The following is an 18,474-nucleotide window of genomic DNA, read 5'->3' as shown; positions in this document are numbered from 1 at the left end:
ACTATATTCTAAGTTATATGATCTAAATAAGGAAAGTAATTTTACTTTCAATGTGGTGTTTTCTAAAATATTCACATTAAAATCACCACAAACAACAACATATTTCTTACATTTGCAAATAATATCCAAAACATTTTCCATTACACCTTCAAATCTAGAAAATGTTTCTATGTTAGGGGGCCTATACACGCTAACCACAATAAGGCTATCCAGCTCGACACATGATAATTCAATAACACGTTCAACCGAGAGCCCCACTATATCCAAGCGTTCTCTTGATTTTAAACCTTTACGAGTTATTATTAATGAGCCACCATGGATAGCTGACTCACGGCTGAACGAACTAGCAATAAAGTGATTTATATAGTTTATTTGTGTTTCACCTTGTTTTAACCAGTGCTCTGTTAAACAAATTATATCATAATTGTTACTCTCTAAAAATAACTCCAGTTCCAGTTCCTTACTTGAAAAACCCTGGATATTCTGGTGCAATATTTTTAGAGATGAAAACTTTTTATTGCTAGTTTTATTATTACTAAATTTACCCATATGAAGACATTTATTTGAAATATGTCTCTTAATTTGCTTATTATTATTATATTTATATGAATTACTTACATAATTATTTATTGATATGTTAATGTTATTAAATGAATTACTATTTGACAATGGTTGTAAATTAAATAATTTGCCAGAGGTGCACTCTGTTGTCCTATCATTTAATTTAAATTTTCCAATGTCAAATTTAAATTATTGGATGTCAATAATTTTAAATTATTATTCTGCTCAATAGAAGCAGGTTTGGTTGCCAAGTTTTTGGCAGAAATGTCAAAATAAAATTCTAGCACAACAGCTATCCGTCTTTTATAAAATCTAGGGAGATAGTAATTATCCCCTGTCAAATAAAAATTCATACTAAACGAGTTAGTATCAATCAAATGAAATTTATTATTATTGCACATTGCAGTGTGCAAAGTCATATTTAACTTATATCTAATATCATTCTCTTCGACTGGCAAACTTTTACTATAGGGGAATGTAAACATTACAATTTCCTTTAAATTAAGTTTTAACAAAGTATCCAAGTAATGTAATAAATGCTTTTTGTTCACATTTCCCCTATTTCCTATAAAGATAACTAAGCTTGTATTATTCTTTAATTCAGTATTACATACATTATGCATAATCTCATGGAAAGATGCATTAGGCATACAATTATTTAATACTGATCGTCCCGAGAGAGAACTTAGTAAACTTCCCATGTCCTTACCAATTTCATCGCAGTATATCATTACATTATCATTTCTGTAGTTAAGGGAACTGTTGTTTACATTTAATGAACTCGAGCTGACACACAGTGATGACTGAGGTTTTATTTGTGTAGAAGATGGAGGTGAAAGCCCACACCCCGGCTGTGACTCGCTGACACATTTGCAACCACATGACAAAAAATCACTTTCCAACAGTTGCAAACGGGCAGCATTAAACTTATTTAATTCTAAGAGGTCGGTCAGAGCCTGAGAGTGCCTCTCGACCAAAGCCTGAGCTTTCTCATACATGCAGGTCATCATCTGCAGTGAGGATTCTAAATTTGTTATTTCGGAATTTAGTGTCTGTGTTTCAGCTTCATATTTTAATCTATTGTTTTCTAATTCAATTGTACATGTATTAAGCTCTTGTAGTAAGTGCAACCTCTTCTTTGTGGTTGGCACAGTTTTAAGGAATTTCTTTTGAGTATTTAACAAAGTTTGGGTTTTATGTATATATCTATTGATTTTTACATATTTTTTTAACTTGTTTTTGCTGCATCGAGTAATCCCCTTCGTAGAGGCAGAATATATTGTATCATTGCCTGTTAAATCTATGACACTTATGTTGTTGGGATTACTAGAAGCAGCAGTAACAGAAACATGGTCACAATTTATTAATTCATCGAACAAGCTTTGGGTTTTTTGTTCCTCGGACTTATGGGTAACTGATTCAAGCCTCATAATTTGTTGGTGGGCTTCATGCAATTGTTTTTCTAACGAGGTTATGGTTTTCAATGCTACCGTTTTGAGAGAAAGTAGTTTATTTATAATACAGGCGAATGCGGATAGAAATACGCCTTGAAATATGCTAGATAGAAATATATAGGTACATATACTATGTAATATTGTGAAATCGCAATAATATTCCTATTCCTATGTGTCAGATATTTCTACTATCTCTTAGTATAATTCGTTTGAATCTATTAAATGTAAAATAGCATAGCTATCTAAATAAAGCAACTACAAGTGAAATAGCACACGCGTTTACGAGAAAATATTTTTTTTGGAAATAATGTATGTATGAGAAATTGTACAAAACTTGTCAAAATGTATTCGCATTTGGTGAGTGCATTTAAGTTTATGTATTAACCGTGTATGTTGATAGTAATAGGAAGATTGTTCTCCCGCTACGTAAGGTCGTAAGCGGCGAGCGGGTTACGCGGCGGCCGCTCCACACCCGCTATGTTAATTAATTGCCTTTAATTATTTCAACTATGATGTTACGATGCCCAATAACCTGTCAGCTGGCCGCTATCAAATTACCGACATAAATACTTGTCGCAGTTGTCGCCCAGCCTTTCCTGTTATCTGCAAATCTCTTCGACATCGCAATCTCTTGCATGTTTTATGTATGAGCGTACCTAGATCACAACTATCACACAGAAAACAGAAAACATTAAAAGCGCGTATTCAAAATGTAACTGTCAAATATTAAATGATCCTGTTCCCTACCCACTAAAAGCACCTACATGACCCGTTTTTGAAAAATGCTCACCTTTACTGCTACGCTCGTCTCTTTAAAAAAGGAATACGTTACAAAACATGTCATCAAACTCAAATGTCTCCATTGAAATTTAGTAATCGGTAGTCCATCATATAACATATTTACTTAATAGGGTGCCTTCCATATTTTTCCGGTTGTTTGGCTCGCGTCGGGGCAGCATCTGGCTCCGCACTGGGTACCTGCGACCAATCAACCGTGACCTCTATTAGGTCGCCTGGCCTCTACTAATCAGCCTGCTTGCCATCTAAACCATGACTCATTCAGAATCGACCCTTTTCTAATATACATGTAGTAGAAATACGAGTTCACCTTAAATTGTTTTTATTACGCTTTCTCAGTGGTCTTATTGATAAGTAGGTGTACTAATGACGCGAGAACAAAGAAGTAAATGAAAAAATCTTAAAAGAAGTGTAGCATTAAAATTAACAATAAAATATCTAGGTTTTTCCTAACGGGAACTGAACTAATACTCATCAAAATAACTCATTGCATCAACGTACTCGTATGTATTTATGCACATCAACAGAAATCGACCTATAAGCCGATTCGTAATTAGGTGTCCAAAAGGTGTTAACCTATCAAGAAAAAACATGTCAAATGGTAGTTTCTTATTTTTGACGATATTAAATTAATACGACGATAATTAAATAATAATCTAAATAAATTAAGATCAATTTACATTTTTCAATACTTATATTAACTCAATTTCGTTTCATACAGTAATAATAATAAAAAACAAGATTTATGGTAGAAAATTAAAATGTGATAATGGTAACACAATCGGGATCAAAAACATTTTTTGTGTCGCATTTTTAAGTTTCCTAGTTGATGTTATTCATTTTTGTGATCGTGGTAGAACTAGAATGTTTTCTCATTTTCATAGCGCGTTTGTTAAATTGTGTGTAGTTATTAAGATTCTGTTTTATGTTGATTTCGTGAAAGTTTCTGTTTCTTGTTACTTTGTTAGGGTTTACAATACCTGTAATCGTATTTTGACAATAACATTGCTTTGTTTACATTTTGGACACCTAATTATGAATCAGACATAGGCATAATGTGTTAATTTAGTACTCTGTAATACTAATAGTACCTAATACTGTGATGCTCAAATAATATTTTTAAATCATAGGCGATAATTTTTTGCTTGTAGTAGTTACTACAAGCAAAAAGGTCGCATGGCGTTGGACCACCATGGGTCTACTCAGACCTACCGCACTCTCTTTGTATTTCTTATTATTATATATTCTAACTTAACTCTACTGCTCTCTAAAGCACGCAACAACTTTTTCTGATAGAAAAGTGATCTAGTAAAAGAAAATCTTTAGCACAACATCGTTAAAATAAATTTATGAGAAGACTATTATTGTCCTTTTTATGAAATAATTATTTTTGATTTTGATTTTAATTTTTGAAAATAATATTTCTGTCCATCAATCTAAACTTCTATGGTGAACAATGATATTAAATAACGATTGCTTGTACTTGTTCATTGATGGATGTGCTAATGTATATATAATTGACACAAATATTAGGTAACGACCTACAGTAGTTACCTAAAATGTTTTTTTTTTTTTCAATTTGGTATTAAAGTAACAATATTAAGCTGGTAGGTTGTTCGGTAGGCTGCAGCTAGTGGCGGTGGTAGCGCCGCGGAATTCCGACATCCAAATTGACTTAGGGCTAGTCCGGCGCCGCGGCTCTACATGGAAAAGCTTTTAATGGGCTTGCATCTCCTGCCAGAGCCTGCCCCCGCGCACCTACCCGGTTGCAACAACTAATTATTTACTGCACCATTTAGAGCTAAATTTAATTTATGTATTTGAAAGCTACTGTGTCCGAACCGTTATATTTATTCGATTTAAATATCTTATATTTTGAACACCAAATAATATTAGGCAAAAAATAAAATGCTCCTGAGTGAATGTCCTATTTTGATCCTATTTTTAATACGCTTTTTGTACATAATCTTATACCTAACATCACAACACTTCCTTAAAATGACAATACGCTGTATTAGTACTCTTAAGCTTTACATTATGGAGGTCAATTTGCTAGACCTTACTAACTTACTTACTAAGACTGAAATACGGAAGAGACTCCGTGCACGTATTAGGAACGGAAGGAATGGATTTTGTATAAATGACGTTAAGATTAAAAAGTTAAAAAGTTTGCGAATCAAAAAATTACTCATGTTCTGAATATTTGTTTTTAGCTAATAACTTTTTTATTTAAAAAAATACCATAATATTTCGTAGCAATTTAGATAGGTAGTGAAATAGGGCTATTATTTTAATAATTTTTACGACACATTCCATACATCCTTTTTATGCAAATTTACGCTGAAGTGGAAATAAAAAGGGTTTTTTATTGGACCCTAGCAAATTGACCTCCATAACGTAAAGTTTAAGAGTACTACTACAGCGTATTGTCATTTTAAGGAAGTGTTGTGATGTTAGGTAGGTATAAGATTATGCACAAAAATAGGATCGAAATAGGACATTCACTTAGGAACATTTTATTTTTTTCCTGAAATCGGTATTTAGAAATAAAGACCCCAAAACTTGAATATCTCAAAAAAAAATCACTATCGGCTAGGGTACTTAATGACAAAATCCATAGCAAATGAGCTCTACTTTTACCCCTCCAAGGGAATGTATCAAATTTTCAGTAACCCTGTATACAATAAAATGAATGTATACAAAGAAAGTAGGTACTATTTATTTAAAAGTCACTTTTATATATTTTACAAAAAAGGTGCTTTTTCGTCGAGAAGCTATTTTGAAGGTGGTAGAACCCTTTGTGGTTCGACTCCGGCAGCACCACCGCCACACCTATTTCTACCTAACAACAGTGTGAGGCGCTGTTGTGTTTCGTTTTGGAGGATTTGGTAAGGGAGACATATTTTTCCGAGGCGTTCCAGCTTGGTCCTCAGGGGTAGCGGCGCATCTGTGGCCGACCTCAGGTAGGAGTATCTAATCCTATCTGGGGTTGATAGATGTCCATGGGCGGCAGTAGCCACTTACTATCAGGTGGACTGCATGCTCGTCTGCTACTCCATATTATAAACATTAAAAAGGTACTGCTTGTAGGTGCTGGTAATAGCAATTATGCCATGGCTAAGTGCGAACTGGTTTACGTAGGTACTTCACACATGTTGAGATTTTTTTTTAAATAACTCACAATTATTGCCTATAATCTTTATCTATAATCTACAGTAGGTAAGATCGGACTCCTCCAGCGCTTCTGCGCAAATCACGGAAGGATAATATAGCAAAGTTAGTCATTCATAGGTATTACACAAGATATCACAGCACCGCGGATAGGACAGATACATTATAAAAGTTTGGTTTACTCTATACTAGTATTTGGTTTACTCCATACTTTACTATTAAGTGATAACTGTAATAACACCATTATTCCAAAATATAATAACGTTAAATTGTTGTGTTATGTTAGAAAGGTATGATGAGTTGATGAGGTATGTTTGAGATCGGTTACACATATCCATGGATGGCAGTGGTCACTTAACATTAGGTGGAGTGGACTTTCGTTTTTAGCTTCAATTAGTCAGCTGAAAATACAGACGTATTATAAACGCAATAAAAATTCGGAACACTTTTTACTTTTGTCTTCGATCGTTTCCGAATTTGTCGAAAACACATTAACGCGTAGAGAGGCATGGCGAAGGGAGAGACGAGCTCCAGGCCTAATTGATTGGCGCTTTAATTAACTCAATAAATCAGAGCTCGTCCGTTTAATGAGAGTACAGCGGTCGGTTATTTGTTTAGTAACAGCTGTACGCGGTGTGAGCCAAGCGCGATGCGCGGTGCGTGGAGCGCGGTGCGTGGAGCGCGGAGCGTGGAGCGTGGAGCGCGGCGCGGATACTTGTTCGCGATGGGTGGCTTTTTTACCACTTCGGAATTTATAAAAGCGGTTCAAACAAGTGGCTCAATGACGTATGCTCGCCTAATGATAATAAATGTGCCGATAATGTACTGTTCTCAGATTTATTTATGGATTATATCAGCTGTAAATTGCAAATGCAGTCGCAACGCAACACACATTATTCATATTATATTTGGTACAGATGGATTGATCGCAGAAGAACTTAAGTTGAAATAAATAATATATAGGAAATAACCAGTGTTGACTGTGGATAGTAGTTATAGACATAAATACTAATAATTTCGTACGATATTAGCTAAGATAATGTTAAATAGGTTACATCGGGTAGGTCGCACATACATACCTACATATGTCACGTAATATCCTGAAAACTGAACAACCTGGTTATTGCGACATTTTACAAATATTCCAACCCGTACTTAATATATAATACAAATTTTTGAATGACTAGGTACATAGAAAGAAGGCATAGGAAGTTCAGATTCGTAATGAGCTCAAGATTTGGGTATATTTAACGAGCGCTACGATCCTATGTGTGCGCAGACAGCAGAGGGAGAGCGCAGAGCAGCTCTGCCGTAGCGCGACAGTTTTTGCGGGCGATGCCACCTCTGCCCGCGGCATGCGTCTACTACTATGAAAGGGAGCCGCGGGGAGTCGGTGCGTCTCAAAACTACTGCCAGTTGAATAATCATAAGATCTGAATAAGGACCTTCGTATCGCTGGATCTTTACCATATCCGTCGAGTAAGGAGAAATCGAGGAAATTTCGAGCAAGAAATGTGAGCAGCCGGCAGATGCGAGCGCCGAGCGCGCGGTGGTTAAGGTGTCTACGAGTGACGATTAGAATTTTCCGTAAGTTGTCGTAAACTGATACGATTGATAGTGCGATAGTGGCTAATTTACATACGCGTTTACTTGCGAGTAATATATTCACCTAGAAAGGTGTGTCGGGTGCAGGACTTAGGTAGGTAATTAATTATACTTAGTTCTACACTACAGCATACAAGTATCTGAATGCTCTGATGCGTGCTAACCGAGTGCTGAGTGCTGAGTGCCAACGCGGCTAAAACATGAGGTTGCGATGTTATTACATCTTATTGCCGGAGAGTATTTGGTGAACGTGGATACGTGATAGTATAGTAGGTATACTACTTAGTTACCTACTCAATTGTTTTAAAATGTACATCTCCTTTTAAAATATAAAGTAAATGTTTGTTTGCTTATTTTTATTGTATGTCTACACAGATTGGTTACCTGCCTGATGATGCCTTCTGCCCACTATATATATATGTAGATTTATCCAGTAGGTATACTACAAAATGGCTACGTATATATTAGGTAAGTACCGCCCGAAAGCCATCGTCTGCAGATCGATATCAGCGCTAAAGTATATTTTTACTTTTTAGGAAACGTAGCTAAATTATTTTAAAAGAAACTTTATTTATATGTACCTATAGTAAGCAGATCGAACAGAAGGATACATCTTGCGAGATCGAGCGCAGGTGAGCACGAATGTTTCAAGTAGAGAGCTCGTTGCCCACGTGGAGGGCCCACGTGGGCAATGTTGTTTTGCGAAGTATTCAATCGCAAGGTCGTCGCTTATATCTCTTTTAAAATTTATGAAAATGTTTGCGTCAAGTCAGAAGTAGTCGTGGCTCGTCGTTCGCGCGCATTGTTGGCATAGCGCTCGCGGGGCGGCGCGCGGCGGCGGGCGGCGACGCGATTGACTCGTCTAGGGCACATAGCTGTCATATTCGTCCGCGCACCGAGACCGAGACCCGCCGGGAGAATCTGGCTTCTCATCGCCACACTTCCTTACGTTAATCATTTACATAACGTGATATGTTAATAACTAATAATAGTTAGTGTTTTGCGGTAGGAGGTGCCTATGCGACGGGAACGGCTAAAACGAGGCATAACTACCTCCGAGAATGCGCACTTGCCGATTCGCTGGCTGTATTCGACAAGTGCCATTTTACCGCGGCATGTGTTTTTCTATGTATGTATGTAATTTATTGTAATCTAATTAGACTGGGCGCCAGCGCTGCCGGTCCGATTTGCACATGAGAGCAGCGCCCGCGCGGAGAGCCGGCGCGGGCTGCGCGGCCGCCGCCGCTTCGCACGCCGCAGTTTTTAATCGCCGTTAATAGTGCTAGTTTTTATGCGCAATGCAGATTTCTTTACTCGATTTACCTTCATCACCGTGCGTAGGCAGTTTTTGTGCCGTACATTATATGGGATCGTTATAAAGTCTCAAGATTTCTACACTTGACTTCAATTATTTCTGTTTATACGAGTAGATATCTTAAAGCAGATAATAATACCTACCTTTATGATGTATAATCCGTAGGTTTTATAGTATGAACAACTTAGATATCTTCAATATATCAGAAATTGATTTTGTACTTAGATATGAAATTTTATTCACTAAAGGAAAATAGGTAATTCTAATTCTAACAATAATGTGTAGAATTATTCTCATACTCATTTAAATAAAAATGATGAACATTAATTAATTATTTCCCATGATCATTTTATGTTCAACTAAACTGGTAAATTATCACTCAATTATGAAGGCATCAACTTGTTAATGCGAATACAACCGGTACACTGAGTGAAATTTAAAGAATACGCAAAATGCCCAAAAACCAGCTTTTATACCATTTATAATCAAAGGTGCGCCGTGTAACTTGTTTCCGAATCCTCCACTCCGGGATGCGCAGACGCGCCCATTGCAAAAGTATCTACAGCAAACGTTCCTGTAGGCGGAAGCGGACAGGCGGTGGTCGCAACGGTGGCGGTGTCCCTACAACCAATGGGTTCTGTAGTTCTGTTTTATTTTATAATCTATTTTCCAAGTAGGCGACGTTGTAATGATAGGTACATTCGTTTAGTACTTAATTATTTATGATGAGTTGTATCAATGTAGGTAGTAAGTTCAAGGTTTCCATGGTAAAGGGCTCATGAATATTTCCCGTCATGTGTGCGAAGTGGTAGTTGTCCGCGATCATGTATTATGTAGTTCTCAAGGAGAGCTGTTCGCCTCATAACCTTTTCCTGCGGTTTTTGCCACCGGCCGCCGCCCCCGCCCCCGCCCCCGCCCTCGCCCCGCGCCGGACAATGAGCGCGTCAGAGTAGCGTCCGGCTGCGTGACGCGCCAGCAGATCTGCTCTAAGTAGCCCTTAGTGTTCCGAGAAATGAGATAATCGATTTTCTGACATAGATTATCATTAATAAGTCGTTTACATGGAGACTTGTCCTTCGCAAATCACTTTACCGTAGGTACTTTGATTCGATATTGTGGTTGGTCACAGATATTTAGTAATATAAGATTAAGGTGTTTAGAAATGTAATTTTCTGATGTTGATATACGTACGTTTTATTCTTAAAAATTGCAGTTATAGTCGTCACAATTTAATAGGCCCAATTTGACACATGTCATCGCTAGGCATTAAGCATGTGATATACAAATCGATAATCGAAGAAACCGAGGACAAATCGATTACAATCCCACATCGTATTGTATAGATTACTTACTTAATATTTTGATTAAACAAAATATTTATTTAATATTTTTCTAAATCATCTAAATATTTAATAAAAAGGAGTAATGAAAGACAAAGTCTTGATTATTAAATTGTTGATATGGTGAAACAGGGATAAATAATTAATTATTGGTAAGTTTAACTTTCGATTATTCGCGTAAACAGCGTTTCTAATATGAGCGCCGACTTCAGAAATATGTAGTAAACCACATCCTTTTTGAAGTCGGTTAAAAATGGGCCTATTAAATTGTGACTACTATAACTTATTATACGACTTATACCTACGACTAAACCTTTAAGATCGTCGAACTTTATACCATTTTTTTTTATTTATTCTCCTTGGAAAGGTACCCAACGACTTGAGAGTAACGTCGGGTTATGTGGCTTGTTAGAGAATTCCGGGATCTCGGTAACGCAACATAACCTGAGTCCTCCAAGCGCGATGAAATCCTTCTTGGTTGGATCAAAAAATAAATTGATAACTTATTGTATTAAAACGACAAATTTTCATTCTACAACGGTATTTCTTCAATTAACCTAAATATATATGAATACAAAATATATTTATTTCTAAAAAGTTCAATTTAACAAAGAAAATAAATTGAAATATTGCAACGGGTTTACAAAAAGAAGCGAGCGGGATTTTCTATTTTATTCATATCAAAATTAATAAATAATCGAGCGTTTAGTTTTAAAATAACACAACGAGAGCATAATCCAAAAAGTAACTACAAAATTAAAGATACGGGGGTGTATTTTCTCGAAAATGGTTTTCAATATTTTAAATACACGGATATGTTGTATAGATACCTGCTAATGCTAAATAAAATGTATGTAATGTAATGTAAATGTCTTTCTACTGAAATTATAAAACAAAAAAAATGAAAACGAAGTTACGAGTTATGACACGAATCTCTTATCAGCAACTAACGACGCGTAGCGCGGCTTAAATAAATTCATGTTATTTACGTATTTAACGGGTCGCTATTAATTAGGTAGATATGTTAAGTTTACTTTAGTTAACATAGGCTTTAGGCGCCGATTTTATACACCGTTAAGAATTTTGTAAAAATTCAGTTGACTGTTGAGTTAGTATTACCGCGGTGATTAACTACCGTCACGTGTCGCGGCCCTTAGTACTCCGTGTTACCTACCTAGGTTTAGAATCAATATTTCTCATAAAGACTTACATGCGAACTTACATGCCTTACATGAGAACAATATTTAATGGATAGCTAAATATCTACTCGGGCTAAGCTTCATAGTCCGGTCAAGTTAGACCAAAACATAAAAGTGAAGATACATTAATGCACATCAAGCTGAAAATAAATATAATTATTCAAACACAATTATAAACAACATTTCAAAATTTCCTATTATTCTTGTAATTTTTACCCAAAAATTTTATTCGAGGTCAAAAGTCAAAAGAATGGATTTTTCGCGATTTTCACTGAAACGGTAAGTTTTAACATAAAATTGCTTCAGACAACAATTATGGATTCTCTATGGAGAAAAATGTTTCTCAAACATTTTTCCGCACATGAAAAGAAGCATTTTTTTTAAACAAAATAAGATGTTATAAAAATGTGAAAGTTTTTCATTAATAAATCATAAATTGTTATGAGTTAAGTTATTTTTTTAATTAAGTTAAGTTCCTTTTATATAAAGGAAGATCTGGAAAGAAGAGGTAATTTACAAGAAATACCCAGAACTCTACCACTATTTACCACTATTTATTACTTAAATTGAACGCCGAAGGGAGGCGTGGCCACCGTTACGGCATGGAGGCTTTACTGGCGAAAACAGTAGGTACCAAATGTACCAATATCTAACGCATGAAATAGTTTGTGGATTAAATATAAATTTTAAAAAACTTTCAAAAAAAAATGTTTATTTTTGCTATATCTTTCTTCCGAATAGTGGTAGTACTTTCATTTTTTATGCCAAATCAGTCGTCTGTGAGTAGTTTTGGGAAACGGCTTTGTCGAAGGTGTAAGCGCTGCCACTTTGAAGTACTGAAGTTCATGATAGTCACATCGACTAATGTATAGCGTCACCGTAACTTTTTGCGAAAGTAGGTTGTTACATAGTTTTAATTCTAGCTGTTTCTTTAGATATCAAAACACCTATTTTTTATTTTCGGTGTAAAAATGACTACTAAACAGTCTTCTAAAATGATGAAAAGTAATGATCGAACGTATTTTACATGAAGAAAACCACAAGACAGACATTGCTGAGGACACTGCGTGCAGAGAAATTGATAATTGTCACGTCAAGACCTACATATAAATAATAGATCAAGTGCGTGTCGAATTCGCACACGAAGGGTTTCGTACCATAAAATTTCTATTTATTTTATATTTTTAGTGTTTGTTATCATAGTAGCCATAGAAGTAAAAAATGTGAAAATTTGAACTGAATCAATAGATAAAGCGAAAAACGCCGAGAAATAGCGGTTACTTGTATCCTTCGCTTATACAGCGGCCATTGTTATAAATACTCTGTAAAAATTTTAAGTGTCTATCTATCATGGTTCAAGAGATAGAGCCGTATGGCAGACGGAGAGACAGGGGAAGCTTAGTAATAGGATTCCGTTTTTACTCTTTGGGTACGGAACCCTAAAAAAGGAAGATATGTGCGTTTTTTACAATGAAAAACATCAGACGACAAAGTCTCGATGTTAAAAAATGTCGAATACCCATATGTGGAGAACACAAAGTTGAAATGTGTGTCAATTGTTACAAAGAGATTTAATTATTTTTTATAATCTATTTTTACAAAGTTTTCTACTTTATTTAATGAAAAAAGTATAAGATTGGTATTTTACATTTATTGGTTACATTCACATAAAATTCAAGATTTTTCAACAATTTTTAAGAGTATATACCAAGATTTCATGAAAAAGCAGGATAACATGTTTTTGTAATTTTTATTAAAAATATCAATTAAATTACATGTTTTTTATTATTTTCATAACATACCAAAAGCACCATAGTCTAAATTAATGAACAAATAATCTTATTTCAAAAACAAAATCTCAATTAACACACTTTTTAAGTTACAGTAGTCGTATCGACTAATGTATAGCATGTATGTATATAATGTATATATACGTTGAAAAAATATCATTAGCTTTCTAGGGTTAAATCGGCTAAATCTATATTGATGGTTCTTCCATCAGGAATGAATATGGCCCCCCTGATTCCATATGTCGTAACTCCCTCATATTCCTATTAGTTTCTAAATGTATGCGAATATTTCCCTTAAGTGTCTAGAAACAGGCAATATATCATTACTAATCGCAGGCATAGTGCATTAATGCATAATTACTAATAATGAAAGCTTGATAAGTGGATAAGTTTTTAAAACATTTTTGGCAAACAGTGAATGCGTGGCCGACGAATGCCACCTCCTCATCATAACTACATTTTCATGACGCCGCTCGCCGCAATGTTTTATGCGGGCGAGTTCTTGTGCGATACGAATTGATCAGATAATGTTGGGAACTGATTTATTATAAAGTTCATGACTCTACATCTACGTGAATGGGCGATTTGAAAGCAAATTGAGGCATTATACGTTAAATTTATAGCTCTCGCTGCGGCGGTTCGTGGCACACCTATGGTTAATGCTTGATCAATAACACGTCAGCCTCCGCTTCGTCCGGTGTCCAGTTCACCTCGATATATTATAATCTTAAGACTGCCAAATCAGAAAAAGACGCCTTCTACGCTTACAGCCCCGCACAAGGTTTCCCTGTGTCATGTGCCATGGACAATGGTCATACACAAAGACGAATACACAAACACCCAGACCCGGAACATAAAACTAAAATCATTTTGAATATCTGCCTCATCAGGGATTGAACCTGTAGGAGTAATAGGATAATATAAAGAAATTTGCAGGATTAATCGCGATATATTACATAGAATCTGTACACTACGTAATACATTCACTTGACGGACAGATTGTATCAAATCTGACACATATATCGAATAAGTAAACTATATTGGTTCAAGGGCTAGTGTGTTACAATGTGTCACTATACACTTTAACAATCTAAATACAACATAAGAATAGACTTTTACAAACAACTAACTTAACCTCTTAACAATTATCTTAAAAAAATATTATATTTTTTTTACAATGGTTTGGTTAATAAATCGGCTAACATTTCCTTAGAGCACAAATATTTGACATCTATAGAACCATCCCAAATGTGTTGCCTAATGAAATGGTGGCAATTATTTATGTGCTTAATTCTAGCATGAAAGACAGTATTCTTACATAGCTTTTGTGCAGTTTGGTTATCATTAAAAATTGTAACTTTACATGACATACCTAATATCTCTTGCAAAAAATTACGAAGAAATATAGCTTCCTTACAAGTGTCAGTAAGACACATGTACTCCGCCTCCGTACTTGACAACGTTACGGTTCTCTGCCCTCTGCTCTCCCAGGAAACTACAGATTTACAGACTCGAAAGATATACCCGGTGTCATAGATGTATTACCTTAAATGTCATTGCCCAGTGTAGGATTTTCTATCAACGTCATTTCTCACCCAATCAGCATAGCCTGTTTTTATCATTCCACTCTTCTCAAAGTTCAAGCATAATTATTTTGCTCCTTTGAGTTAACGAAGTACTCTCTTAGCACATTTCCAATGCGATTCATTGTAGCAATCGTTAAACTGGCTCAGATAGCTGACTGCGTATGCAATATCTGAACGCGATCCTACCGCGATATACATCAGCGATCCTATATACAGGTGTATCCTATACCTATACATAGCGATACAGGTAGAATCCGCTGCGTGTCAGACCTGTTTGGTGATGGCTCTACGATGCGGGAGGCTTAGTAATAGGGTCCCGTAGTTACCTTTTGGGTACGGAACCCCCTATAACGAACAATGACGTGATTGTTGATTTTGAAATTCGATTCAGTCGTTCAAGATTAAACGGATACCTACAGATAATATAGTGTTCATCTCTTTTTATAAATAGGGAAATCTGTCATGGATATGATGAGTTATGTCCCCATTAGTCCCGGCGGCGTAGACCCATTGGAGTTATTCGTCTGTGGAGTGGAGGTGGACCTTATTATTATATATTTCACTTTAATGCTTGCTGATCTTGTTCGAATAATACTAAGGTCCCTACTTTCTATGGGTCTCTGCGTAAAAGGATAAGGGATGCAGATACTAGAAGTCCGTGTACGTGTACTTAATCATTAGATATCGAATTATGTATATGATCTATCAAAAATCCGAAATATGCACTCAAAAGGAGCAAAATATGCACCAAAAGAGCAAAATGTGTCCAAAATATGCATGATAAATATAGGATTTCTAGTCAACTGTGTCAGTCTTTATTTACTGCCATTACGGTCAAGTTTTATGGACAGACCTCGAATATATCATTTTTGTCCAACCACAATAAAATGATAGCCATATTTTTATGTTACGAAGTATGAACATATAAAAACATTTTATAATATCAACCAAATTAAAAAATATATATTTATGAATACATTTTTAATAGGTACGCAACTGAAAACAATTAACAAGTCAAAGATTTTCTGAATATGAAAATATCAAGGTCATCGTCATCTAGACTTTTAGTAGTTACCTACTTCTTAACTAATCGTAATATTTATGTAATTCCTACTTATAGTAAGTTTGAATATAACGTACGATTTATGCTTATTTGAATATGACCTCTACAACTGTTTACTTATAAGACGGGAAATAATCCAAATGGGGCATCACACTATTGACATGTAATTATTGATATTTGCACTATCAACGAAAAAGTACTACAATATGCTATAATGTCAAAAAAGTAGCGTTTTATGTATTTGTACATGTAAGTAGTAGTAACTATCAGGATAAAATGTTTTCTTTCTTTCTTTCAAATATGCAATTGGGTATAATCCGATGTCTAGTGATCATGTTTCGTTTAGCGATCGGGTGCAGTGCAGTAGCCATGCTGCCCACGTCCACAACGTTTAGTGCAAAAGCTTTGCAAACGCTTTTAAACTCTTCTCCTGTTCTATGGTTCAGATATTTTTTTTTGGTCTACCTGTTATCTATTTTTTTTTGTTTTAATCCATTTACGTTCCATTGTTGGACACACCTACTTTATTAGATATCTCTGTTCAATCTAAATGGATGCTGGTTAAAAATAGTGCCTATTTGCAACAATGAAATTTAATTGAGCAGTTGGTTAGGTAGATAGATAGTTTCAATATGGGTCTACCTATGTGGCTTTATAGATTAGTTTTTGGTATAGAAGCGGCAAACAAGCATGCATTCCACCTGACGATAAGTGGTGATGTTCCGCCCATGAACATCGGTAATAAATCCCAGATAAGATACACTTTCTATCTGAGGTTGGCGACAGATGCGTTGCTACTCCTGTGGTCTCAGATGGAATGCCTCGGAGAAGTACGTCTGTTCTCACTTCACACTCACTTCTGTTATTAGTGTTCTTCTGTTATCACCTCGTTCCATGAAGTTCATTCCATCTATCCAGAAAGTTGATCGGTATGCGGTTAAGTATTGATCCATGTTTGTCTGCAGCTGAACGTGCAGAGCGCGAGCAATGCTGGCGGCGAGTACGCGGGGGGCGGCGCGGGCGGCGTCAGCTCGGGCTCGGCGTCGTCGGGCGCGCAGTCGCCGGGCTCCCCGCCGCACGCGCACGCGCTGCCGCTGGCGCACCACGCGCACCTACACCACGCGCACGCGCACCACGCGCACGCGCACGCGCACCACGCGCACCCCGCGCCCGCGCACCACTCGCCGCGCCTGCGCGCCAAGGAGGAGGACCTTTCCGCGCACGGACGAGCCAGTGCTGATGGTACTCATTACACTGTATACTTAACGTAGGCATCTGAAATCAACCGAAGGTAGAATTTGACTTCGTTCTAATGTAGGATTAAGATGCTTCATACCCGAATGCAGCAGCACTGCTGTTATAAAGCGAAAATTAATGTGGCGTCCCTGTAAGTCCAATCACGAAGAAGGGTTGTGAAACTATGTTAAAAACGTAAAACTTAAAAAGATGTTTTATTCTTTCCTACATTAACATGCCAAAATGTAATGCGCGACAATTTGATATGTCAGTTATGTTAAAAATAATTTATTACTGTTACTTAAACCGTTGATGCACAACTTAACCACGTCTTAGCAATCACGTAGGTACGCAGGCAATATTTTAAGAAAGCAGCCCACAGGAAGATGCATTTAAGGCCGGACAGCAAACGAGCTAGCAGTATTACTAGCATTTGGGTTGGAAAGCTTCAAGTGCAGACTGTCAACTCAGAGTGTACCTAATTGGTTATCATGTCACAGATGTGTTGCGCCCCTGAGGACTAAGTTCTAGGGTCTTGACAAAGTATGTTTCCCTTACATCTTCCACACGATTAAAGCCAGCACACAGCAGCGCTTAATATTGCTGAAGTTAGGCACAAATAGGTGTGGCGGCGGCGCCGCCAGAGTCTAACCATAATTCTTCTACTACTTTAATTATTAGCGGGTCCGTACGGCACGATTGCTTGATGGTGTGTGTGTGTGTCAGGCGGCGGGTCGTCGGAGTCGGAGGGCGAGTGCGGCGGCGGCGGGCGGCGCGCGCAGTACGTCAGCGCCAACTGCGTCGTGTTCACGCACTACGCGGGCGACGTGGCCGCCGTCGTCGACGAGCACTTCGCGCGCGCCCTCGCCCTCGACAAACCTAAAGGTAATACACCTCCCTACCTTGTTATCCCATCTACACTATCTGCTCTTACAACTAGGTAAGCGACTCCGGATATAGCAATCCAGATATCTTCAAATAATTCAAAAGAATAGATATTAAACATAACTGTGGGGCAACTTCCCGCAGCTTGTCAGAGATGAACCTACATGATGTGTCAATCTTGATGGTATTTAGGTATATACTCTATATACCTACAAACGCTCCGAAGTAGGACTAGCGGAAGCCTGGCCTGGCGGAATCATTTCCCTAACCCATATCTAACGAGTTTCTTCTTTTGAAGTCTTTGTCTCTCTTGACAGCGCACGCTCATTGTGCACCGAATTCAAATTGATCTTACATTAAAACAACAAGCAATTGTTGCTCATTCTACAAAATTAGAGAAGCTTTCAGTCTCTGAAATTGTATTTTTTGTTTGTCAGTAAGCAGTGTAATATAATCACCGTGAATGTACCA

The 18,474-nt window shown here is 36.8% G+C and overlaps 1 protein-coding gene across 2 annotated transcripts in view; it reads left to right on the top strand.

The window, feature by feature from the left end:
- vg (transcription factor vestigial) overlaps positions 1-18,474 on the top strand; it is a 53,785-nt gene that overhangs the window by 13,910 nt on the left and 21,401 nt on the right. For both annotated transcript variants that reach the window (XM_073084883.1, XM_073084884.1), the window contains 2 exons: positions 16,848-17,124; positions 17,845-18,003. In XM_073084883.1, coding sequence (XP_072940984.1) covers positions 16,870-17,124; positions 17,845-18,003 — 414 coding nt within the window. In that variant the 5' untranslated portion in view covers positions 16,848-16,869. The remainder of the gene's footprint in view (positions 1-16,847; positions 17,125-17,844; positions 18,004-18,474) is intronic.

This window comes from Epargyreus clarus, unplaced genomic scaffold (assembly GCF_041222505.1).
Source record: "Epargyreus clarus isolate Ecla_fem2 unplaced genomic scaffold, WU_Ecla_fem_2.2 ptg000021l, whole genome shotgun sequence".
Taxonomy (NCBI): domain Eukaryota; kingdom Metazoa; phylum Arthropoda; class Insecta; order Lepidoptera; family Hesperiidae; genus Epargyreus; species Epargyreus clarus.
Note: the sequence above shows the minus strand (reverse complement) of the source record. Positions and strands in the feature narration are given on the sequence as shown.